The sequence below is a fragment of the Pipistrellus hanaki genome, assembly GCF_964339955.1.
Source record: "Pipistrellus hanaki genome assembly, chromosome: 4".
NCBI lineage: Eukaryota > Metazoa > Chordata > Mammalia > Chiroptera > Vespertilionidae > Pipistrellus > Pipistrellus hanaki.
The window spans coordinates 42,452,780-42,479,835 of record NC_140506.1 but is presented as its reverse complement, the minus strand read 5'-3'; the positions used below and the strand labels follow the sequence as shown (position 1 = coordinate 42,479,835).

The following is a 27,056-nucleotide window of genomic DNA, read 5'->3' as shown; positions in this document are numbered from 1 at the left end:
TCAAATCTTGAGAATGAATAACCATAGTTTGCCTCTCTTTCTCTTAAGTAAAAATGTTGTGCACAAAAGCAGCATCTGTTTCAGCTCTAAACCCAATGCTTTTTCTCAAAATACTGAACTTCACAGTGAATATGTGGTGCTTTATTTGTACAGTATTTCCCATTTCATCACACAGAATATTTACAAGAGGCATAGTGCCCTGGCTGGTGAGCCTCAGTTGGTTGGGCATCGTCTCTGCACTGAAAGGTTGCCGGTTTAATTCCCAACCAGGGCACAAATCTGAGTTGTGGGCTCAATCCCCAGTAGTGAGCAGGCAGGAGGCAGCCATTAATGTTGCACTCTCACAATGTTTCTCTTTCTGTCCCTTTCCTTGCCCTCTCCCTCTAAAAATGAATAAAAATATTTTTTAAAAAGAAAAAGTAAACATACTTAAAATAAAAAAATAATAATAAAAAAAAAAGGCATAGCCAAGGGTTGAGATTTAATAAAATAAATATTTCTTACTGTTTCATCAAGAACAATCTTAAGCCCTCGCCATTTGGGCTCAGTGGATAGAGCATCAGCCTGGGACTGAAGAGTCCGTTCCAGGTTCAATTCTGGTCAAGGGCACATACCTTGGTTGCAGGCTCGATCCCTGGTGCCGGTTGGAGCTCATGCAGGAGGCAAACGATCAAATGTCTCTCTCACATCAATATTTCTCTGTCTCTCCCACTGCTTTACACTCTCTTTAAAAATCAATAGAAAGCACTAACTGGTTTGGCTCAGTGGATAAAGCACTGGCCTACAAACTGAAGGGTCCCAGGTTCGATTCTGGTCAAGGGCACATGCCTGGATTGCATGCTCGATTCCCAGTGGGGGGCATGCAGGAGGAGGCCAATCAATGATTCTCTCTCATCATTGATGTTTCTATCTCTCTTTCCCTCTCTTTTACTCTCTAAAATCAATAAAAAAATAAATTAATAGCAATATTCTCGGACGAGAAGAAAGAGAAAGACAGACAGACAGACAGACAGACAGACAGAAAGAAAGAAAGAAAGAAAGAAAGAAAGAAAGAAAGACCAACCTTAAATGAAACTGGCTGTTTTGTTTGTTGTCTAACTGCACTGAAAGAGCATGTCAAAATCAAAGGCTAACACAGGCCAAACAAACAAGGTTTAAATTTATGTGGGCAGTAAAAAAACAAAAGCTTCAATTTTCATAGAAACATAGATTTCTATAGAGACATGCTGAATACAAGGGGCTAAAATAAATGAGTAATCATTAACATAATACATTTTAATAAAAATCAATATTTTTCTTAAACATTAACTTATCAGACACTGAATAACTGCAAAAATTAATAAGTGTAACATAAATAAACCTATTTTTCTTATTCTCCAAAAACAAAATACTTCCTATTGCACACACCAAACAAGTTAGTATAAGACTAATGACTTGGCAATCGGATGCTAAAATATTCGCTGACAGTATTAGAGGAGAGAAATGGTGCACCTGTGTGTAATGCATGTAAGAAAAATGATTGCATCACTATTATGGAAGTCAGTCATTAGCAAATATTGTAGTTCGTTGTTAATAACTAGAGGCCCGATTCACAAAATTCGTGCAAGAGACCTTCCTTCCCCCGGCTGCCAGAACGGGCTTCCCGCTAGCACCCAGGACCCAGGCTTCCCTCTGGCCACCAGCAGGCACCCGGTACCTGGGCTTCCTTCGCAGCCCCGGCTTCGTCCAGAAGGTAGTCCATCCAGAAGAACATCCAGTCTAATTAGCATATTACGCTTTTATTATTATAGATTATGTATAATAGGATATTGTAAAAATTAAGTTACAAAATTTTATTAAAACATTTCTTATATGCCGTTATATTGGCTGGGCTGCAAAAATATTTGTTGTGGGCTACGAGTTTGACATGCTTGGTATACAGCTACTACCTTGAATTATTGTAATGCCAGTAGTTTTACTGCCTTTACTTATGTACCATCAGTGCAAATGTCACAATGAAAAACACAAGTGTCTTAGTATTATCATGATCAGTTGAGACACAGATGTCTCATAGTAATAAAAGCTAAAATAGAGTATAGAATATAACAGAACTCTCCTTACTTTCAGAGATAGTCTAACAAAAGCTAAGTTATTTCTCCTGTCATCTTCACTGTGGCCACTCTGATCTAAATCCACAATCTAAACAGATAAGCCAACTATGATTACAAAACATCAGATTCAATATTAAAAGCACCTTTACCTTGCTGCATGTTATTTCCTCAAATTCCAAAACCTTCCAGATCCAAGACCAAGAAGTTACTGAAATCTTTCAAATGGCGATAAATGAGAACATGTTATTAAGTACCTTATTTCATCAGTGTCTGGAACTTTTGTGTAAGGCAGAATGGCTCGAACACGCCTCCTATCTTCTACTGGCTAAAAACCATTAAAAAAAAATGATTTACAGAAGTAAATAACCTTTGTATATCAAAGTAAAAGCAAGTATGTCCACACAAAGTGAAAACCAATAAAAACCAACAGGCTCACTCAAACTATGTCTTACTGATGCTCTAAATACCCAAAGCCTGTAAACGTTCGTCTTGTTTTTATTGTTATTTTTATAGAAATTCTTGCAACAGTATATGTTGTATCAAGCGTTATGAGCAATCAGTAAATCCTATATAATAAAAGCCTAATATGCAAATTGTTTGACCAGGAGTTCAACGAGAAGTTCGACCACTCACTATGACATGCGCTGACCACCGGGGGCAGCGTGCAACATGGCGGGTGTTGGCAACGTGACACTGGCAGCGGGAGGCAGTAGAGACTCTGCAGCCTGGATGGGCCCCAATGAGAGCAGGGCCACAGCAGGATGGTGGAGCAAGTGAGCAGGCAGTGCCAGGCCAAGGTGGGTGCAAGCAGGGGCCCAATTGCCCCACAGACAGCGACCAGCAGCAGCAGCAGGGGGCAGGCCACTGCCCAGCTCCCAGGCAGTGAGGGAGCTGGGCTGGGAGCCAGGCCCCTACTGATCACCCCACAGACAGTGACCAATGGCCAACAGGCCCTGAAGACCCGATCAGGGCCGGGCCTCAGGCTGGGATGGGGAACTGGAGGTAGGTGGCGGTGACCAATATCCCATGGCGCCCAGGTGGGGGACTGCGATCTCTCACCAGCTACCTGGGGGGGGGGGGGGGGGGGGGGCAGGGAGGGGGTGACAGGGGCAGGTAAGTGTGATGACAATGTGGGGTGTCTGCTGAGCTCACTCTCACTCCCCTTGCCACCCTCCCCTGGGATGCCAGGGCTTGCACAACGGGGAAGCCTCAGCGCTAAGGTACCGGGCATCCACGCAGCCTCTTCTGGGTGAGCGGAGCCACAGCCTCCAGGACTGCAGGGGCCAGCAGGCTCCCCATAGATTCGTGCAGGAGCCAGGCTATGAGGCCAGCCTGGAGAGAGCACACTGCCCACTTAGCTTCCATGCAGCGACGCTCAGCAGCCCAGCAGTCCACAATGCACCCCTGCCCGCGGCATCTGGCTGTGCTCACTGCATCTTTCTATGGGTACCCAGGCACTGTGACTCAGGTGGAGGGGGGCACATGGGGGCTCAGGGGCTGCCCAAGACTGGAGATCAGCTGGGATCTGCCCTTCCATGCCAGACACTTGTGCTTCGATTGCTGGCCAGGCCTAGGGACCACACCCATGCACGAATTTCGTTTGAAATAAATTATATGGACCATATAAATTAACCTTTCTCCAATAATATATACAGTATATATAGAAGGCATTTCAGAGTCTTACAGCAACTTCAGCATTAGCACCATGATATATCCCTAATTACTTCTCATTCATTCAAAAATATTTGTTAGGCTATCACTATACAGTACTATTAAAAAAAAAAATCAAGTAACAAATACAAAATTACAGAAAAATTATGTTATCTTTTATCTTAAAGAAGTAGTCAGTTTTGCACTGATACTAGGGGCGGATGAAATTTAATACAATAAATACTTCTTAAATTATATTAAACTAAAGGCCTGTGAAAAAAATTCATGCATGGGTAGGGTCCCTAGGCTTGGCCAGCAATCATGGCTGATCAAGGCCTTCCTTCCCCTGCTGCTGGCTGCTGGGCCTTCCTTCATTCCGCGTTGCCCCCTGGTGGTCAGAGCACTTCATAGCAAGCATTCAAACTCCTGGTCAGTCAAACTCCAGAGGGGACAATTTGTGTATTAGCCTTTTATTATATAGGATAAACATCACAAGAAACTGAATGAGAGCTATTCCAATTTTTAAAGTAAAATAATAAAGTTTTGAAAGATATTTTATTCAAGTTTTACTTGCCTCTGGTGGTGCAACTGGATAAAGCAATTTTTCTCCTTTAAGCAAACAGGAAACATGACTGTAATAACCTATTAGGTCTGACAGTGAAGAAAAACGTCTTCCACCAATGTAGTAATCTCCACACATAGCAATAATCCTATTTGTATAGGAAAAAAATACAGTATAACAAGAACCTTTAGAGATAATTGTGAAGACCAAGTTCCATAAAGAAATTTTTAAATCCATAATTTTCATACTTTTAACTGTATCTGTGTATTAAGATACGTACTACTTATTAGCATCATCACAATATGCTAATTACTTGAGGTTATTTCTTCTACAAATATATGTGCATGCATTTCATAAGAAATATATTTAACACATAATAAATCTCAATTACACAATTCACTAAAATATTTGTGAATCCATCCTCACATACGTCTTCTCGCTTTCCCTCTGAATGACTGAATAGCAATTTTAATAAAAACCTCTGGCTAAAAGCAGCTTCTAGATCTCTTGAAATATTTACACAGTATAATAATTTCCATTATACATGTGGTACTAATAAAAATTAAAATACAGTACAGAATATAACGGAACTCTTAAAGTTTATATTAAAATCTAAAATCAAGGGTATACAAACATTTTATCCATTAACATTATATGCAGTAGATGATTTTTTCAATCATGCCCATAAAAATAAAAGCAAATATGTGTGTGTGTATGTGTGTGTGTGTATATATTATATATATATATATATTTTTTTTTTAATACATACAGATTTTGATTATCTATCTGTATTTGTAAATCTACATTTTCAGTGTAGTTGCTAAAATGAATTAAGGGGCACACACCTTTGACTCTTAAAAATAGTTTCCTGTATTTTTTGTTATTCTGTATTTCTACTTTACCACTCAAAGTTTCTTTCTAATTTAAATAATTTATACTTCAAAAGTAATAATTACATTTGTGGTTAGTATAGTAATACCAGTAATAATACTGCTCTTAAACAATAATATAAACATTCGTCCTCTATTCTAAATTGCTGATAAATGATTTAAATGAAAACATATTTCCTTTTCCATTATTTAAATGTCATTGAGTCATTCACCTTTATTAAAATAGATGTTTTTACGAATAGTACAGCAAAACAGCTCTATTATACAGCCTCACAATGGAAATAAAAACTTACCTAAAATGGTTGACAACATTTGTCAGGCTAAGAAATGAAAGCACAAAAGACCCTGGCCTCCGATCACTCTCTCTTATAAGGTAACTGCCGGACTTTCCTGCCTGTCTGAGGCGTTCTTCTGCCATAGTTCTATCAAGTTTTCCATGATACCACCTAAGGGGAAAAATAACGAGATTAGAATAAAAATAGCAACCATAAAAATTACTAATGATAGTTGAGTTACTAGAGGTTATAAATACCTTTATAACTTGAACATTTACATTGTACTCTGAAGCAGCTTTTCCAGTTCTAACTCAATTGTTTTTAACTTCTCAGTCTCTCCAAAAGAATTCTTTTACTTAGTTTTCAATATGCTCTACAAGCTTAGACTAATCAGCTCACCTAATAAATTGCTTCCATTTCTGCCCATTTCTCTATCACCGAATTGTCTGTATGTTTAAGATACAAACACTTATTGCAATCAAACCCTTATTTAGAAAAATAAGAGTAAGATGGACAATGGAAACAAATGATTGTTACTTCTCTACATACTAAGGAACAAAGATTGGACAAAATAAAGCATATGGCACCTGTGAGAAAATAAAACTTTATTCCATTTTAGTGTTTTGCCCTAGAATAGGAAAATAGAATGACACTAACGGCTATTTTCTAATCTATTTCATCAATAAGCTGATTATTTCCTTTGGTCTTACAATGATTTACTCCATAATAACTCATTTGAACTCAATTCTTCAAATGTGCTTAACAAACGTGAGAAATAAATAATTCCTTATGTTGTTTTAACTTTTCTGCTCTCAGTTTAACTATATTCTACCTAACATACTACCAGCGGCTCTGCTTAAATGACTGGCTATAATTCTGACATCATTCATGCTAAGCCTATAAAAGACTCATGGATTGATAGAAACAGAAGCATACTTAGAAATTTATTGGAATTTTCATATGGTCATGGTAACAAATCTACAAAGTAATTTTTATGAAATATCTTTACACTTTTAATGTTAGTCATCCAAACATATCCTCTGTACTTGAAATCTAATTTGACACATTCCAAGGAAAACAACAAAAATTGATATTACATTGAGATATTTAATATTTAGAGATAAGTCAGGCAAAACTACTGAACTACTATGACTACTTTTGCTATAATATATGGTTAGCATTATTCTTGACTCATTGGTTTATTTAAAAACAACCTAAACAGACAAAACCTTCAAAACAGAAGGGGGAGGAGAATCCAAGATGGCTGCTCAGGTAAACACCTAGCCGCAGCCGCACACAACAATTTTAATAAAGTACAACTAAAATATAAAATGGACATTACCCAGAACTACAGGAAAGTCGACTGACTGGAAATTCTACAACGAGAAGAAAGGAGAAAACCAGAAGGAAGTGCGGAAGAGCTGTAAAAGCCTAAGGTACGGAGACACACGGCACGCTTGGAGAGGACGGAGCCGGAGAGGAGGGGGCGGCTGAGTGCCTGGCTGGCGTTCCCTAGTGGGAAGGAGATAAAAGCTCCAACTGCGCTGGGGCCCAGTTCCGACTCCTCTGAACCCCAGTTCTAGGCCAGACCCCGGGGAACCAGGATCACACAGAGGGAGCTGGGGGAGCGGCGAAAGGAGGTCCCGGAGGAGCGCACATTGTGCGCAGAGAAGGGACGGTTGGCTGTGCCGCGGAATTGCCCTGGCGGGAAGGAGAATGGGGTTCCAGACTGCTCTGAACGCCACCTCCAATCCCACTTCCAACTGAACTGAACCCCAGTTCCGGGCTAATTAGGGGAGAGCCTACTGTTTGGTAGCAGGCGAAAATCAAGGGCACCTTTCTCTCAGAGGTGCTTGCAGCGAGTACTGAAGGACCCTGAGACTCAGGAGCCACATAGGGCAGGGCTGACGGAAACCAAGGCTGTAGGCTCCACCCTGAAACTCCGCCCCATCAGGGAAGCTGCAAAAATGCGACAACGAAATAGATCACAAACGAAAGAAATGGAGGACAAAAAGCGACTGGATGTAGAGTTCAAATCTACGCTTATAAAGTTTTTCAAGAATTTCCTAGAAAAGGACGATAAGACCTATGAGGATATGAAAAGGGATCAACTAGAATTAATAAGAAATCAACAAGAAATGATAAGGGATCAACAAGAAATAAAGAATACATTGTCTGAAATATAAAATATTATAAAGAGTCCTAAAAACAGAATGGAAGATCGCAAGAATCAAGTCAAAGATTTGGAACATAAAGAGCCAGAAGACACTACTCCGCAGAAGCAAGAAGACAAGAGAATCCAGAAAATTGAAGATAATGTAAGAAACCTCTGGGACAACTTCAAGCGAACCATCATCAGAATTATGGGGGTCCCAGAAGATGAGAGAGAGCAAGATATCGAAAACATACTGAAAGAAATAGTGACAGAAAACTTCCCCCACCTGGTGAAAGAATTAGACTTACAAGTCCAGGAAGCGCACAGAACTCCAAACAAAAGGAATCCAAAGAGGACCACACCAAGACAAATCATAATTAAAATTCCAAGAGCAAAAGACAAAGAGAGAATATTAAAAGCAGCAAGAGCAAAGAAGGTAGTTACCTATAAAGGAGCACCTATACGATTGTCAGCTGATTTCTCAACAGAAACCATGCAGGCCAGATGGGAATGGCAAGAAATATTCAAGGTGATGAATAGTAAGAACCTACAGCCAAAGATAATCTACCCAGCAAAGATATCACTCAGAATCGAAGGCCAGATAAAGAGTTTCACTAATAAAAAAAAAAGCTAAAGGAGTTCATCACCACCAAACCAGAATTATATGAATTGCTGAAGGGGGTTCTTTCGGAAGAGAAAGTAAAGAAAGATAAAAATTATGAACAACAAATACGTAACTATCAACAAGTGAATCTAAAAAACAAGGAAATTAAAAAAAAAAATCTGATGAAAAAAAATAATAAAAAAATAAAATAAAATAAAAATAAAAACAACCTAAACAGCCAAAACCGGTTTGGCTCAGTGATAGAGCGTCGGTCTGCAGACTAAAAGGTCCCGGGTTTGATTCCAGTTAAGGGCATGTACTTTGGTTGCGGGCACATCCCCGGTGGGGGGTGTGCAGGAGGCAGCTGGTCGATGTTTCTCTGTCATCGGTGTTTCTGGCTCTCTATCTCTCTCCCTTCCTCTCTGTAAAAAATCAATAAAATATATTTTAAAATAAAATAAAATAAAAATAAAAACAATCTAAACAGTATTAGAAGAAGGGAAAGAACAATTAACATTGCATTCCTCTAAAATTCTAGTCTCAGTTAAATCATTACCTTTAAGGTTATTTGGCAAGAAAATTTAATTTTGAAGAGCATAGTTTTTTTTTTTACATGTTTGTTTTTTAATCTAAAAGGAAAAGTTTAGACTAATGATCATTGAAAGTTCCTTAAAGATCTAAAATTTAATAATATATGATTAGGACAAAATTTTCAAACTCTAGGACAGAAGTTTCCTTAGTTGTGAAAATACTTGGAACTTCCTTAGTATATAAAGCTGGTAATTCTTTATTACAATGGAATAATACCAAAGAGCAGATTTATAAATTAAACAAAGACAAAATTAAGGACAATTTTAAGTTCCTAATTGTGTGTACTTGATCTTAAATTCCTATTGTATTTTATGCAAAATATCAAGATTAAAATAGCTTATTCAATTTCCCTTATCCTGTGAACTCACCATGAGACAACAGAAGTGCGAGAGACATTACACAATTACTAATCCTATATAATAAAGAATATACAAATTTACCCTCAAGCACTCACACAAGGTGGCCACCCCCATGTGGTCAAAGATGACCGCCACAAGATGGCTGGCAGGGGAGGATAGTTGTGGGCAATCAGGCCTGCAGGCGAGGGCAGTTAGGGGCAACCAGGTTGGCAGGGGAGGGCAGTTGGGGAAGACCAGGCCTATAGGGAAGGTGTCAATCAGGCTGGCAGGGGAGTGGCTAGGGGGTGATCAGGCTGGCAAGCAGAAGCGGTTAGGAGCAATCAGGCAGGCAGGTAGGCAGGCGAGCAGTTGGGAGCCAGCAGTCCCATACTGTGAGAGGGATGTCCGACTGCTGGTTTAGGCCCGATCCTACAGGGATGAGGCCTAAACTGGTAGTCAGACATCCCTGAGGGGTTCCAGATTGGAGAGGATGAAGGCTGGGCTGAAGGACAAACCCCCCCCCCACCCCCACAGTACACAAATTTTGTGCATCAGGCCTCTGTGCGCGCATGCGCGCGCGCACACACACACACACACACACACACACACACACACACCCCTAAGTGACCGCCAGTAGCTATGACGCACAATGACTACCGGATTCGTGCATCAGTGGGGTCCCTAACCTGGCCTACAGGGATCCAGCTGAAACTGGCTCTCCAACATCCCCCAAGGGATCCCGGATTGCTAGAGCACAGGCCAGGCTGAGGGACCCCAATGGTGCATGAATCTGCGCGCCGGGCCTCTAGTCTATATATATAAAAGACTAAGTATCTGTCCATCCAACCGGTAGCTCTAATGTGCACTGACCACCGGGAGACAGGTGCTCAATGCAGGAGCTGCCATGATGCAAACTGGCCACTTAAAAATAAACAGCACCACAGACCTAGTGCCGAGAAACCAATACTTGGCTTCCCCCAAATGGGACACAGGCCCTGCCACCACCCCAGAGCAACACCCCACCAAATCACAGCCAATGCTGCCAAGACCCCATGGCGTAAAATGTGGCCCACAACCCTGCCCAACCCAGAAACGGCCACTGTGGGAGCTAGGTAAAGACGTCTCTTAGCAATGCCTAGCTTCCTCTCCCTAGCAACTAGCATCCTTGGAGTTTCTTCAGCCCAAGAACCTGACTTGCTTTATAGCCAGTTTAACCAAATGTTTGTGAAGCATTTTCCCTGCCTCATCTCATTTGATCCTTACAAAGTCCTGGAGTAAGTAGATAGGAGAGTCAGTAGAATCCTATTTTCTTTTCATTAGTAAGATGCAAATAGTGATATTAAAATATTTCTTCTAATTAATTTCCTTTCAACGTGCATGAATCTGTGCACCAGGACACTAGTGTATAATAAATACCTAACTAAAGGCCTTGACTAATATATAAAAGATATACTTGTGATTTTTAGTTTTTATATATGTGTACCTTCTAGAAGACTTTGGTATTAAAATGGGTATTAAGTTCAAGACAGAAACACTGATCTAAAATAATAACTTTGGGTAAGAGATCAACCAAAGGACTTGTATGCACGCATATTAGCATAATCAATGGACATGGAGACTGGGGCTGTGGGGGCTTGTCCTGGGGGAGGTAGTGGTGGATAATCTTACTGGTGATTGTTTTCAAATAAGTTAAAAAACAAGAGTAAAAAATGCAACTGGAATCTAGAATACTTGCAAAAACACAAAGTGAAGGGTTATATTAGGGGTATGAAGAAACTCTTAGCATAATATGAAGATTACCATTTATCTGCAGGCTAATCACCTAAATAAAACTTTCTATTCTGTTTATATCAGTGGCAATTATAACTCATAAACTGAACTTTTAAAATATTAATTTCAAAAGTATTTGTTAAATAAAGGAACATGTGTTGAATCATAAAACAATGTTAGAAAAACTTCGACCTCCCTGCCAATGTAGAAAAAAAGGTAAATTTTTTTCTTTAATGTCTACAATAACCAAGTTCTAATCTTTGAGGACAGCTTCTAAAACAATATGAAAACAATTTAGGCTGATAGAGCTCAAAGAAAAATGTCTATGCTGACACCCCCCTAAAATCCTTCAAAAGAAACTAAGCTCTCTGATGAAACCAAGATTTAGCAGAAACCATTTCCATAACTATGGTCAAGTCACTATTTTGTACCTCAGTTATAAAATTGGGGAAATAATCTCTATCTTAACCTCAAAATAAGTTAAATATTTGTCTTAAACTCCTTCAAAGAAAAATATAAAAATGAAAAAGAACTACATAGACTATAGCATAATGGTTAAGGGTAAAGACTCTAAAGCCACTGCTTATGTTTTAATCCTACCTAACTCTGCCACCTCACTGTACAAACATGGGCAAATTAATTTCCAAACCTCAGTTTCATCTATAAAATATTGGGTCGGCAACTAAGTAATTGCGGGTTTCACACATATATGGCTTCAGTTGAATTTTTAGGTTTGCAGACGTAGTACAAATGTAAAACACATTTTGTTATTTGATAGTTGGCTATTCAGCTGTTAATCAGTAAAAAAAAGTTTTTTGATCTGTTTTGTAGTTTTCGTTTGGCGTTCATTGAAAAATGGAAAATCAAAAGGAACATTTTCGTCATATTTTGCTTTTTTATTTCTGCAAAGGGAAAAACGCATCGCAAGCTCATAAAAAGTTATGTGCTGTTTATGGTGACGAAGCCTTAAAAGAACGGCAGTGTCAAAATTGGTTTGCCAAATTTCGTTCTGGTGATTTTTCACTCAAAGATGAAAAACGCTCTGGTCGTCCAGTTGAAGTTGATGACGCCCTAATCAAAGCAATAATCAATTCGGACTGTCACAGTACAACACGTGAGATTGCAGAGAAGCTTCATGTATCACATACATGCATTGAAAATCACTTAAAACAACTTGGCTATGTTCAAAAACTCGATACATGGGTTCCTCACGAACTGAAAGAATCACAGTTAACGCAACGCATTAGCAGCTGCGATTTGCTAAAGAAACGTAATGAAAATGATCCATTTTTAAAACGACTGATAACTGGCAATGAAAAATGGGTTGTTTACAACAATATCAAGCGGAAAAGATCGTGGAGCAGGCCAGGTGAACCAACTCAAACAACATCAAAAGCTGATATTCATCAAAAGAAGGTTTTGTTATCAGTTTGATGGGATTACAAAGGAATTGTCTACTTTGAACTCTTACCACCCAACCGAACGATCAATTCTGATGTCTACATTGAACAACTAACGAAATTAAACAACGCAGTTGAAGAAAAGCGGCCCGAATTGACAAATCGAAAAGGTGTTGTATTCCATCATGACAATGCAAGGCCACACACATCTTTGGTCACTCGGCAAAAATTAATGGAGCTTGGTTGGGATGTTTTGCCACATCCACCATATAGTCCTGACCTTGCACCATCTGATTACTTTTTGTTTCGATCTTTACAAAACTCCTTGAATGGTAAAAATTTCAATGATGATGATGATGTCAAATCGTACCTGATTCAGTTTTTTGCTAATAAAAACCAGAAGTTTTTTGAACGTGGGATTATGATGCTGCCTGAAAGATGGCAAAAGGTCATTGATCAAAATGGGCAATACATCACAGAATAAAGTTATTTAGTTCCATGAAAAAATTGTTTTAAAATCCGCAATTACTTAGTTGCCTACCCAATAATAACAATACCTACCTCATACAAGATTGGCTTGATATTGTTAAATGACTAATACATATTAACATATAAATTATACACATATAAAAAACTACAGTACTCATTAATACTTCATCAATGAAAATAACAAATTTATGACTGTTGATAATGAGTCATCTAAACCACAATTATCTTCCTATTTTCTATTCATTAAAATTTGGAAGAGAATAGGAGAAACCAATTCTTATTTCTGATAAAGCATAGATGTTAAAAAGAAAATTTCCCCCAAAACTCCTTTTTGAATATTACAGATCAACATTAATTGGGAATGGAGGACTGTAGTATTTATAAACTAGAAATTCTTCCACTTATCCTGGCAACTCTAGAAGAAAACCTTCAAATAGCACCACTCTTTCCCAAATATGGATATAAAGGGTAAAGCAAAAGTAGGTTTTAGAATTGTTTATAAGGAAAATAGTACTATTATTATTAAGTAATACAAGAATAAACTGTTTTGCCTATTTTTGCCCCAACCTGCATTCTTTGAAGGATGGCAAGAAAAGAATGTATTTGATATGCTGTGATAATGTTTTTGTATCTAAAGGCAAATTCATTCATTCTCATTCTCACCGGGTACTCGGGCAGGTCCCTCGTCCATCCCCCAAAGATTGGAAAAGGAAACATCAGGAAATTTTAAATAAATGTTTTTCAGCTAGCTTTGCAAATTTCAGTTGAAAAATGTTACAGGTAGATGTGGAGTCCCTTGATTTCATTAACTTAGAAAATGCACAATTACTTTATCTAAAATACCAAAGCATCCCAGAAAAATAATTATACATTAAATAAAACAATAAAAAAAGACAAGTTGTGCAAGATGCAGGAATCACTTTACTTCTAAATTTGGAATCATATAAAAGTTTTTTCTTAACACGTGTTGTATATTGTTGGAGCACATTTGAGGGGTTAAAGAGGGGCCTTTGTGCTTTTTAGTTGGCTTCTCCTAACCAGGAAGAAAATAGAAATCTAGGCAATGAGTTAACAACCTAGTCTAAATTCAGACAGATACTTCATTCAAACTGCACAATTATTTAAAACTAACTTGTCAATCTTTAATGGAAACTGCCCACTACAGTAAAAAAAAAAAAAAAAAAAAAAAAAAAAAAAAAATTAAAATAGTGCTACCGTCAACAGACTTCCTTCTACTAACAAGGAAACCAAATTTTAGTTCCCAGCAGATCACTTTTACTTTCCACTATGCCCTTCCTCTTAGCTATGTCACCAACAGCACAGAAGTTCTTATAGAGATATATATCTGCAGAAATACAATTGCCAAGAAAGTTCTTCTATCACCAGAATCATTTGGGACTCTGAGTGCTTGATCCTACTACAAACTTCTAAGTTTTTCTGTAACTCCCAAAGATGCTAACCAGATTTTCTTACACATGCTTGTCCTTTCTGAAATTAAATTGGTTATTTCCGGTCGGCTAGACAAATACAACACAAATTTGCTAAGACTACTTTATTCTCCTAAAGGTCCCACATTTCCTACTTTGACTGTAGGAACATAGTTCCTACAGTCGAACTGTCTGGGCTGGTGGTTAAGAAAAAGAAACTGGGCCACAGGCCCGCGGCACACCAGTTTCTATTTCCAGGCAGTTTGGTCCAGGTGATGGTGCCCAGGCTATGAGGACTAATCCCAAACCAAACAAGGTATTCAAGGTAAGCGGGGTGAGAGTGGGCGGACCCCAGGCAGGTCTCTGACCAGTCTCCTGCAGGGAAGAGGCCCTGACAATGGAACAGGATGGGGCTGTTGGCTGGAGGAAGCGCATGAGAGGGGATGATGGAGTCAGGGGCTGTGGCCTCAGGAGGCACTGGCCCTGAGGTTCAGAAGGACTCCTTTATGGGGGCCAGTGGTAGACCCCAGGTGTGGGCGGGATGGGATTTACAGACAGAGCTCTGACTGTCTCAGCTTGAGGCACCCACCTGCCTGTGTCAGCCCTGCTTCAGACACTGAGGGTCACACGGCAGCACCCGTGTGGGCCACGGCCTTGCAGGTTTGTGTGGCACCGGGCAATGGCCGCACGTGCGCACTTCGAGTGATCCTGGTGGAGAGGAGCTGCTGAGCCGGCCAACGCCTGGCACGGACGAAGAGCTGGTGTCAATGTCGGTGCAGGAGCTGAACCGGCATCTGTGGGGCCTGTCCAAGGAGGAGCTGGTGCTGCTGCAGCAGCGACTACACGGCCACCTGCACATCAAGAGGGTAATGCAGGAGGAGCTGGAGTGGCAGCGATGGCGCTGCAGCGGGAAGTAGAGAAGTTGGCCTAGGAGAACGCCAGCCATGACACGCTCGGCTCCGCGCCAAGTAGAAGGCCTTGACCTTTGCGCGCAGAATGGCCCGCGGTGGCCACCACCAGCGTCGTCACCAATGTCAAATCCCACTCCATGCCCTTCTCGGCTGCCTCCTAGTGCCCGTGGCACTCGTGCTATCAGAGGGTTATGGGGACAGACACCCCCACGCACACATACAGTCCACGTGCAGACTCCACAAGGCTCCCGTGGGCAGGGTGGAGAATAGGATTTCGTGAACCTGCATGCTGCACACCTTCCTGCACTTGCCCACATGTGCCCACGCACCTGCACTGGCTGCCCTCGGCCACTGGCTTTCCAGGCTGTCGCTTCAGGGTCTGTTTCCCAGGGAGTAAGGCAGTCGGGGCCGGGGAAGGTCCTCTGACGTTCCTGGCCCAAAGCCCAGGGCAAGGCCTGTCTTCCAGCCTCAGCAGCTGTCAGCATGAGTTAGCCTCTGAAACCTGCTGTGACCAGGAGCCCTACTGCCCCGGTAGCTCTGCTGTCCGAGGAGGAACCGTTTGTCCACACGCATCGTAACTGCCTCAGCTGAGCCCTGTGCCAGGCAGCGGATGGAGGAAGGCTGTGCATGGCGGGGAGCCTCCGTTATAACAGGGCCCAGCAGTTCCAGGGCTTGGAGCAGCAGCTTCTTACAGGCGGTCACTTGGGGGGGGGGGGGGGTGTTTACGTGGAGAGTTGCTTGGGTACTATAAAGTGTCCCTGTGTCAGGGTGACCAGTGAGGTCCCCAGTCCCAGCTGCAGCCCTCTGGCCCTGCTGCCACCCACAAAGCCAGATGCTGATGGGAGGAGAGGGTTAGATGGGGCTGGGGGTGAGGGGGAGAGGGGAGGCTGAGGCCAGAAGGGGAAGGGGAGTTCTGGGTGGAATGGGGGAAGCTGGGCTATGCCTGGTTCCTGCTGCTGGAGGAGGGGAGAGCAGGATGACAGATGGTGAAGAAGGTACAGAAGGTGAAGAAGGAAGGGTGTGACAACAAGGAGGTGGGGGCACTGGGATGCAGACCAGCCTCCTGGGGCCTGCATGGTCTGTCAGAGCAGAGAGGATAGGGGGACTCTGCAACCTTGGTGCTTAATCATCTCCTGCAACCTTTGCCTCTGCAACCTGTCTCAGAGCCACAGATGACCTCGGTGACCTCTGCTGGAGCATCCCTCCCTCGGAGCTGCTGCAGGTGTACCTGTCCTGTCCTGCCCATCCTGGGAAGAGGCTGGGTGAGCTGCAGGCCCCATCCCCATAACTGGCCTGAATAAAGCCTGGGCTCCGGCCCCAGAAAGACTAAGCAAGTTGTGAAGCCCCCACCCCAGGCAGGATGCCTGCTGCACTGGAGAAGGGGTAGAAGGTGCCACGTCCTCACAGTGTCCAACACAGAATGACAGCATATGACTGGCTGACCCATGGCTGTGCCCTGTCCTGGGGGCTAGCGGAGGCTGAGCGAGCTGCACCCTAGAGCAGAGACTGGGTGTAAGGAAGCTGTCGATGACATAGCTGTAGCAGGTAATTCACATTGGATATCAGTAAGGATCCTGGGGGATATTTGAGAGAGAGAATGGTTCCATACACATTTTATCGTCAGATTTTATCATTTTCCTGTTTGATACTATCAATTTACAGTAGAGCTGCAGGCTGAGGGACCAGGTTGGAGCTTTGCCCACCCACCCACCAACCCCTTCCTCCCCCTGCGGGCTCCAACAACTGGGCCAGTGGCCTGGCCAGATGTCCCGCTCAGCAGCTGTGCAGGGTTCCCAGAGTGGACACAGGTGGCTCCCCCAGCCCACTCCATGGGGACAGGGGTCACAAAAGTAAGACTGGTGATGTCCCTTATGCTTTTCCTTTCAGATTATTGAAACTTCCCTGTCACATTAAATATATGGGTTTTTATTAAGAGAAGAGGTGAGGGCCCTGTCATGTGGGTATGTTTTCTGTCTCCTGTGCTTCAGACTGGAGTCCTACCTAAGGGCACCTGCCTTTCCCAGGGGCAGGCTCACCCTGGCCCCTCGCCTCAGCACTGAGCAATTTCATTTCAATATTTATTTTTGTGCTATTTTACCCTGATATAAATTATTGAGAAGGGACTCTCTGTCATAGCCTTAGTTCCTGTGGTGCATGCCCAATGCCACCCCACCCACAGCCACCACCTAACTTATTACTGTACATCTCTGCTGTGATGGTACCTCTGCAATAGTTTTCTGGATTAAAAAAACACAAACAAAAAAAAAACTGACTTTTTAAAGTGAAGGGGAAAATAAAGAAAATATACCTAATACTGTCATTTTATCATTATGTAGAGGCTAAAATTTAGTTCCTAGTAAATTCACTTGAACAACTACTAGGTTAAACATAATATGTGTAGAACCCCTTCAACCAACTACATCACAAACTTAAGAAAAGACAATCATATGTTAGACATCTTTGGTAGGTTTATATTCAGGCAAATATCAAGTGTATATACATAGGTACTTAGTTTTATACCTCAGATCAAATCAGTTCAAGGCAAGATCAGAAATTCTATTTGCTTTGCCACTGATAACATATTTGCAAAATCCAAAAAAGGTTTTCATTTGGAGGAAGCATTTTGAAAGAAACAGCATTTTCACATGCTCTAGCCACCAAAAATATAAGTCCAGTGAAAGACTAATACACAAAAGGCGGGAGCAAAAGTTTATATTAAAATGCACTCAACCAATTCTTTTCTCACTACCCTTATCTCCAATCACCCTAGAAAACATATAATGAGTAGAAAAAGCCCTTCTCTCCAAAAATGGTACACAATAATCAAAGAGGTTTAAAAAAATAAAATACAACACCACCTAACAGAAGGCTAACATCAGTTCCTACCTCATATCCTCAACGTCTTATATCTATGTCATTCTTCAGAACTACATTTTTATAGTTGAGTTTTCCTTAGAACTTCAACAATTAGTGTCATACCACTAAATGCATGAAAATAGGGCAATGAAATTACTTGTGGGCCGTCTGATCCAACTTCCTTGAAGCAATCCTTTACTTAAAAACAAATACGCGTGTGTGCGCGCGCACGTGCTGCTTTTTAATTTTACAATGCTCAATCTAAAACTTTGGAGGGTATGGTGATTCCTCCCTATTGCAGCTAAAACATTTCTTATCCTGTAATTTAGGATATATATATCTTTAAAGATATATATTTTAGGACATATATATCTTTAAAACACCAAATCTGAAAGTTTAAAGCAAACTTTAATATTGCCTTTGATTCAGTCCATCTCCAACAAAGTGTATGTCAAGCATTGAGCTAATTGTAGAAAAATCAAATTCACACCATAGAACACTATTACATAGAGGTTTTTGATCTGGTAGAGAATAGAAATAAAACAAGGAATTTCAATCTGATTCAGGAAGTTCTAGAATGTGCGGGCATATAGAAAAATTATCAGTCTCAAGATTTTAGCATACACTTCTTGAAAAAATTGATTGCCAAACAGAAATCTGAAAGATAAGTAGCTTTAAAAAATAAATAAAAATAAAATAAAAGATAAGTAGCAACTGCCGAAACTGGTTTGGCTCAATGGATAGAGCGCCGGTCTGCGGACTGAAAGGTCCCAGATTCAATTCCGGTCAAGGGCATGTACATTGGTTGCAGGCACATCCCCGGTACGAGGTGTGCAGGAGGCAGCTGGTCGATGTTTCTCTCTCATCAATGTTTCTAGCTCTCTATCCCAGTCCCTTTCTCTCTGTAAAAAATCAATAAAGTATACTTTTTAAAAAAAAAAAAAAAAAGATAAGTAGCAACTAATTGAGAAAAAGGGAGAGACTAAGAAGATGAAAAAGAGGGAAATATACAAGCCAAATAAAGTTTATATATAGATATAGAAACATAATAATACCTTCAACTTTCAAAATATACTTCATAAGACAAATTCTTATCAGATGAAATGGAAAGAATATAAGTTTTACAATTAGACTAGATTTACGATGTTACTTGCTGAACTTCTTTCAGTTCCTGTTGACTAATGAGTTTGTCGACCACTGGGTTAGAGCATAGTCCCTAAAAGCCAAGATTGCCAAGTTCAATTCCTGGTCAGGGCACATATAAGAATCAACCAATCTCCCTTCCTCTCCCTCTTGAAAATATTTTCTTTTTTTAATTTAACTGTCTGCTGCTTATCTGAAAATCAGAATAAGCTTTCACTAACTTTTGAAGAGTTTTTTTTTTTTTTTCATAATGAATCTTTTACATTTCAAGTGCATTATGAACCAATAGGCCCTCAATAAAATAACCATATTAACCATCCAAAGAAAGAATTGTTCTCTAGGGAGGTACTATAGCAAGAACAATGATATGAGAGAGAGCATTTGTTTTGTTTTTTTCTTTTTAATATTTTTTATTGATTTTTTTTTTTTTTTACAGAGATGAAGGGAGAGGGATAGACAGTTAAAAACATCGATGAGAAACATTCATCAGCTGCCTCCTGCACATTCCCTACCACATATGTGCCCGCAACCAAGGTACATGCCCCTGATCAGAATCAGACCTGGACCCTTGATTCTGCAGGCTGACGCTCTATCTACTGAGCCAAACCAGTTAGGGCGAGAGCATGTGTTAAAGATTGGAGTGCAAAGATAATACTTGTTCTTCATATTTGCTTTAAATTTATACTCTTCTAGCTTATCATTTCAGATAATAGATCTGGTCTCAAGACATTCTAACAAAAATAAATCAAACATTAATAACTATCTGAAATTTATACACAAAAAATGTCAGTTTAAAATATATAACTTTGATAGATTTGAATATCTACTTTTTTTCTAAAATGTAATGAAATTATAAATAAACTGAATTACAACTAAACTAAGAAACCATAGAAAATTTTGATTAAAAATGTGAACTTTCACTAATAGAATTTGAAGGATAACCCTACATATTCATTTTTTTAATTAGATTTATTCTTTTACCTGTAATACACTATTTCATATCAACATTGTTCTCAAGCAAAACAAAAAACCATAAACGCTAGGAAGTATTTAGTTTCCTTGATTACTAATATATAAAAATTGGAAAACAAGACTTATTCTCAATATGCTGCTGCTTGTTTAACAATACATAGAATATCAATTTATGACCCTCTCCCATATTCTAACATGAGTATCCAACAGTATACTCTATACTTATCTAATTGACATGTTCTCTGAAAATCCCAGAATATAGCATATTTTTTTAAAAACACAAGGTTTTTAAAAAGGAAGCTTTTGCCAGTTAGCCATTAATAAGAGCTGCAACACAATTCTCTACTTGTTTATGAATACAGTGAACAGGAAAATCAGAATATACCCATTTTAACATAAAATACCTTACATTTTAAATAATTCGTAAACCTCATTCTGCCTAGTTCCCAAATATAATGTCCTCAAAAACTGGTATAATATTCAAGAAAATTTTGTTTCTAAGCTCCAAAATAAAAAAAAAAAAGGTACGCACCAATAATGTAATATAAAATATTCAGCATATTCATCTGATGTCATTATAGAGTATTAACCAATGCACTTTATTTGTATCTCTCCATTAACCTGAAGGAGGGACCTGCATTTTCAATAGCTCCTGGACTTTTCAATCTGGGTATCTCAACAGGTAACTCAAACCCAATACATAAAAAATAAAAATAAATTTTAAAAAAAATGATCTCATCCTCATTCTCCCCACATCCCTTCTATTAACCTCTTCTTTCTCTCCCACTTCTCATCTTATGTCATACATCAATCTACTCATCCAAGCTATTAGGCAAAACCATATAGTTGTTTTTTATAGTCACAATAAAGCAATTACATGATTCAACCTATGATAGTATAAACCTCTCATTATCTGACTTATTCATTCCTCTCTGCAATCAGTCAAAAAGCCTTAAAATTCCGAATTCTCAGTGCCCTTTTATCTAATCTTTTTCCTTCCCACTGTCAATGGCCTTCCTCATCATGTGTAGGAATTCCTGCAATAGGTCTAGCTTCCTTTGCTTTTCCATTTCATTCTACATCTGTAATAATACCTTCAGAAACAACTATACCTAAGTCACAACTCAAAAACTGAAATAGTCCCATTGCTTATAGAATTAAGTCTAAACTATTGGCATGGCATTTAGTAATTTTTATATTTCCATTCTTCACAGGACTGTTTGCACTTCCAAAATATATCAAGCACACACTCTCAAACCTCTATCCCTTTAATCATCCAATTCCTTTCCACTGAAATGCCCTCATTGCCAGCCCTTTGTCATTCTTCAATGACTAGCAATGACAAACTGAAGTTCCATCTTTTCATTCTCTGGTCATAATTAATCTTTTACCACGCTCCCCAGCTTATTTCTTCTTTTTTTCTTTTTTGACATTTTGCCTTATATGTTATATAGTCATTTTCACATCTGTTTTCTCCATTAAATTGAAAAGTACTTGAGGATAATGAGGTCATTTAAATCATCTTCACAATTGTCTAGTCTAGCGGTTATATAATTCTTTGAACACAGTAAGCATTGGCAGGTGGATAGTTGAGAAAAACAAATTAGTCAAAAATTCCTGCCTATGCTGAAATTCTAAGTCATAATCCCTTACTGGAATCCACATATCTAGCCTAACTACAGAATGCCTTGCATTCTCCCATTCAAGCTATTTCTTCAACCTGCACTGTCCTTCCATCTCCATTCAAAAAATTTAATCACTCTTACCTATGCCACCACGCAGAGCCAAAATTTCATCTCCTCAATCATCTAAAGACGACTGTTGCCAAAGTGATATTTTAAATCTAAAAATCACTTAGTATATAATGCTAGTGGATCACATAAATTCTCTCATAAAAAAATTCTTAAGTAGAAATATTAGTTCTCTCACCTGGATATCCCTACTTCTCCTACGCTAAATTCACATTATTTTTTGCAATCTGTACAGCTTGTTGACATTCAAAGATGCTGCCCTAGCAGGTTTGGCTCACTGGATAGAGCATCAGCCTGGGGACTGATGGGTCCCAGGTTCAATTCCTGTCAAGGGCATATACCTTGGTTGCAGGAGGCAGCTGAATGATGTTTATCTCTCGTCAATGTTCCTAACTGTCTATCCCTCTACCTTCCTATCTGTAAAAAAAATCAATAAAATATATTAAACAAACAAAAAAATAAAAAAAGATGCTGACTTGAAAGCTGCCTGTTCCTCACCCATTGCATTCAGAGAAAACAGACTCACACCCTCTCTGGGTCCTCTTTCTCCCCCAATTCCAACAATATGGTTTCTGAGAAAGCTTTCCTTTTGTTTGAAAAACTGATTTAATCAAAACTGATCATTCCGTGGTAAGCACTGAATCAAGTAGATTCAAACTTCTTTTCATGTATTTTTTTTTCACATTAGATTAAAAAGTTATACTCTGATGATAAAAGTTACAGGATGCAATGTCAAAGAAAGGGTTTCTGTTTACTTATTTTTTCCACCACTTAGAAGAGCCAGTCTATAGTAAGAATGAGGCTGACAGGACCTAACAGATAAAGAGATAAAAGTGGAGATTCATGACATAATTTAAATCCCTGTCCAGTTATCTGGTTAATCCCAATTACAAGCCTACTGTTCCCTTAGTTTAGCTTTGGTCTCATTCTTCTATTACCAGCATTTTGGTCTCAAGGACCTTTCACATATTTAAAAAGTTACTGGAACCAAAGAAATTTTTTTATGTAGGTTATATCTATCAATATTAATGATATTAGAAATTAAAACTGAGAACACTTAAAATGCTTACTATTAATTTTTAATTAACGCAAAATTAAATTAATAAAACCTACCTACTCTTTGTTTTCAAAATCCGTTTAATGAAAAAAGTAACATTAGTTTACATTTTTTTTATTTTTTAAATATGCTTTTATTGATTTCAGGTAGAGAGGAAGTGAGAGGGAGAGAGAAACATGTATCAGCTGCCTCCTGCACACCCCCTTAAAGGGGACCAAGCACTCACATTTTTATATAAATCTTTGAGAGCTAACTTAATAGAAGACATCTGGATTCTCATATCTGTTTCTAAATTCAATCAATTGCTATATACTAATTGATTCATGGTATATGAAGACTGATAATACAGTTACTTAAAGTCAGATGAAATGTACGGGGGGGGGGTGGCAAAAAGAGATTTACAGTTATTTGTATAGAAAATAATATAATAATGAAAAAATAAACTATTTGTATTGTGCACTCACAAATGGAATCCTACTTTTGCCCCACCCTGTATAATCTGATCATAGTTCTAAACATTACTAGAGGCCCAGTGCACAAAATTCGTCAAAGGGGGGAGGAGTCAGGCCTAAACCAGCAGTCGGATATCTCTCTCACAATCCTGGACCGCTGGCTCCTAATAGCTCACCTGTGTTGTCACCTATGTTAATCTTGTTACAACATTAACATAGGTGACAAGTCAACATTAACATAGGTGACAAGATCCCCCAGTCCGCAAGCCAAGCATTAACATAGGTGACAAGACTCTTTTGAAGTAGTAGGTAGAACCTTGGAAGAAAAAAATAAAAAGGTAGCATTGTCTCAAAAAAAAAAAAAAAAAGTGTCCTGACCCTGGCTTTGGGCAAAAGCAAAAAATGAAAAGCATCTGTGTATATTACATACCCTCTCTAAGTGGCCACTGCTTTTTTCTAGAGTTATGCATAAAGCATATACATATATAATAGTAGCCAATGATTTACTGCTAAGAGCAGTGACACTGGGGAGATATAAAGAAGTGGAGACTTTCCCTGTTTTTTTTCATTTTTTGTGTCCTTTTTTTTTCCCCCCACAAGAAGTATTCATGTAATACTTTTAGCAGTATTTGTAGTAGATTAATTCTCCCACCAATAATAACTACAAAAGGCAAACAAGATACAAGGGGGCATTGTCTATTTCAAGTCATCCGAAAGTTGCTGAGGCAATCTAAGAACCGAGGAGCCAGAATTTCAGAGAAAGCAGATTGCCATTCAGCAGCCACTTTGTAACTTTTTCACTCAGAGTATTTGACCAAACTAAGAGGCTAATTCCTAAAGAAGAAGAAAAAGACCCAATTCTTCTATCTGGGTCCTACGGGGGGAAGGGGGAGGTGAAAAGATCCACTGGAGGTTTTGGCCATCTAACAAAACTGGTGAAACACATTAGAGACTTGAAGGGCCAGGATTCTGGTCGTAAAAGAGAGACAGACAGACCTGAACCCCAGACTGAACTATTTCCCTCTGGAGATGGTTAGTGAATCCTAAAGCTAAAGGGATGACGCTCAGCACAATGAAGTATTTGAAAATTTTGTGATTAAGGTGATTTGACTGCATTTTATTTGCTAAGGGGAAGAAAGAATGATCATCCTCTTTAGCCAAGTATCATTCAGATCCACTATAAATTATCTAATATAATGTCTGATATTTAATTGAAAATTAATGACATGCCAATATGTAGGAAGCAATAAAAGAAAACAAGCAAAAATATAAAAACAAAGGTATAATATAAAACTTTTAAAATAAACAAAAGTTAGTTGTTGGAGAGACTAATAAAATCAACAAATTCTAGCAAGACTGATCAAAGGAAGAAAAATCTCACAAATTATCCATTTCACAACCACAGGTGAATAAATCTGAAATTAATAGAGTTTAACAAAATATTTTTAAAAAGTAAGCATAAAATTTAACCATAAAATTGAAATGATTAAAAAGTAAATTCAAAAATAAGAACTAAATATATTAGATTAACAGCATATTAGGCATTTTTTTTATTTATTTTATTCATTTTTTACAGAGAGGAAGGGAGAGGGATAGAGAGTTAGAAACATCAATGAGAGAGAAACATTGATCAGCTGCCTCCTGCACATCCCCTACTGGGGATATGCCGCAATTAGGGTACATGCCCTTGTCTGGAATCGAACCCCGGATCCCCCAGTCCACAAGCCAACTCTATCCACTGAGCCAAACCAGTTAGGGCTGGGTATATTTTTTAAAAGCTAATGGAAAACTTTCACATAAAATATTCTGACTGAAACACGTAAATAGCCGGGACAGGTTTGGCTCAGTGGATAGAGCGTCGGCCTGTGGACTGAGAGGTCCCTGGTTCGATTCCGGTCAAGGGCATGTACCTGGGTTGCGGGCACATCCCCAGTGGGGGGTGTGCAAGAGGCAGCTAGTCGATGTTTCTCTCTCATCGATGTTTCTAACTCTCTGTCCCTCTCAATTCCTCTCTGTGTAAAATCAATAAAATATATTTAAAAAAAGAAAAAAAGAAAAAGAAAACACGTAAATGAAATTGGATAAAAATGTTAAAAAAAAAAAAAAAAGAGCACAAAAGATAAATGAGACATAATTTTTAAATAGAGTTTAACAAACGTGTATGTGGAGTCTCAGAAGGAGAGAAAGAAAATGGAAGAAAAGCCAAGAATTTTCCAACTACAATAAAGGCTATCAACCCACATATTAAGAACCTCAATATAACCCAAGCAAGCAAGTATAAAGAAAAGAAAGAGAGAGAAGCCATATCTAGGTATATCATGATAAAAATGCTAAAAACCAAAGACTAAATTTTAATAGTAGTTGGAATAAAAAGACATTATCTTCAAATAACAATAAAAATCTTTTCTGACTTAACAGAAACCCTGAGTGAATGGATTGTCTTCACATTTCTGAAAGAAAATAACTGCAAACCTAGAATTTTATGCCCAAAACCAAGATCTTCCAAAAACAAAAAGAAGCCTATTTTCCAGGTAAAAAGAAACTATAACTTTTTTCCACTTGTTTACCAAAAGAAATACTACAAGAAATTCTATGGTCAAAAAAAAAAAAAAAAAAGGTTCCCACAGAAATGGACAGAAATCCTATATAATCCTATATAATAAAGAGCTTATATGCTAATTAGACCAAACAGCCAAACAACTGTCCAGCTGGCATTCTGGACAAAAAGCTGGGGCTGCGAGGGCCGGCCAGGGCTATGAGGGCCTGCCGAGGCAGCTGGGGCTGCGAAGGCCAAGACCCTTGCACTAATTTCGTGCATCGGGCCTCTAGTTAAATATAAAGCAGAGTAAATATATGGGAAAATCTAAATAAACACTCACTGTATAAAAGAATAATCTGTGTGTGTGGGGGGGGGTGTATATATGTATATATATGTGTGTGTGCGTGTGTGTATATATATATATATATATATGTATGTATATATGTGTGTGTGTATGTATGTGTATGTGTGTGTGTGTGTGTGTGTGTGTGTGTATGTATATATATATATATCAAGCAACCAGAATGATTGGTCGCTATGACATGCACTGTGGCCAGCCAATCGGCCCAATGGAAGCAGGGTCAGTAGGCCAACCTCTCTCAGCCCCTACCCCAAGTTGGCCATGCTCGAGATCAGCCCCCATACCCTGATTGGGGGCAGAGCCAGCCAGCCAGCCAGCCAATCTCCCGCAACCCTTCCCCCAGCCAGCTGAGCCAGCTGGCCTTGATGGGCCCTAAATGGGGTGGACCGGCAGGACCCCACCCATGCACGAATTCACGCACTGGGCCTCTAGTATCTAATAAGTATTAAAATATATGTACAATGAGAAATTCAGGACAATAATATAAAAAGCAGAAGAGTAAGGAGAGTCAAGTGTTCCAAGTTCTAAGTTCATTGTTAAGGAAGTGGTAAAAGTAAATATTTTCTAGACTGCAGTAAGTCAATGCAATGTTGTTGTCATCTCCAGGGCAACAACAAATGGACAAGAAAATGAAAAACACTTAGAAAATATACATCTTAAATAAAAGAACCCAGAAAGGTTGAAAGTAAAGGGATGGGAAAAGACCATGCTAACACTAATCAAAAGAAAAATGTCAAAGTAGATTTTAAGACAAGAAATTATTAAAGAAGTAT

The 27,056-nt window shown here is 39.2% G+C and overlaps 1 protein-coding gene across 1 annotated transcript in view; it reads right to left on the bottom strand.

Annotated features, from left to right (window-relative positions):
- The window catches only part of RASA1 (RAS p21 protein activator 1), an 82,027-nt gene that overhangs the window by 43,067 nt on the left and 11,904 nt on the right, over window positions 1-27,056 (bottom strand). The window contains exons 2-4 of the mRNA XM_084882021.1: window positions 5,486-5,638; window positions 4,315-4,450; window positions 2,345-2,415 (exon numbers count right to left, since the gene is read on the bottom strand). Of these exons, the coding sequence (XP_084738147.1) occupies window positions 2,345-2,415; window positions 4,315-4,450; window positions 5,486-5,638 (360 nt within the window). The remainder of the gene's footprint in view (window positions 1-2,344; window positions 2,416-4,314; window positions 4,451-5,485; window positions 5,639-27,056) is intronic.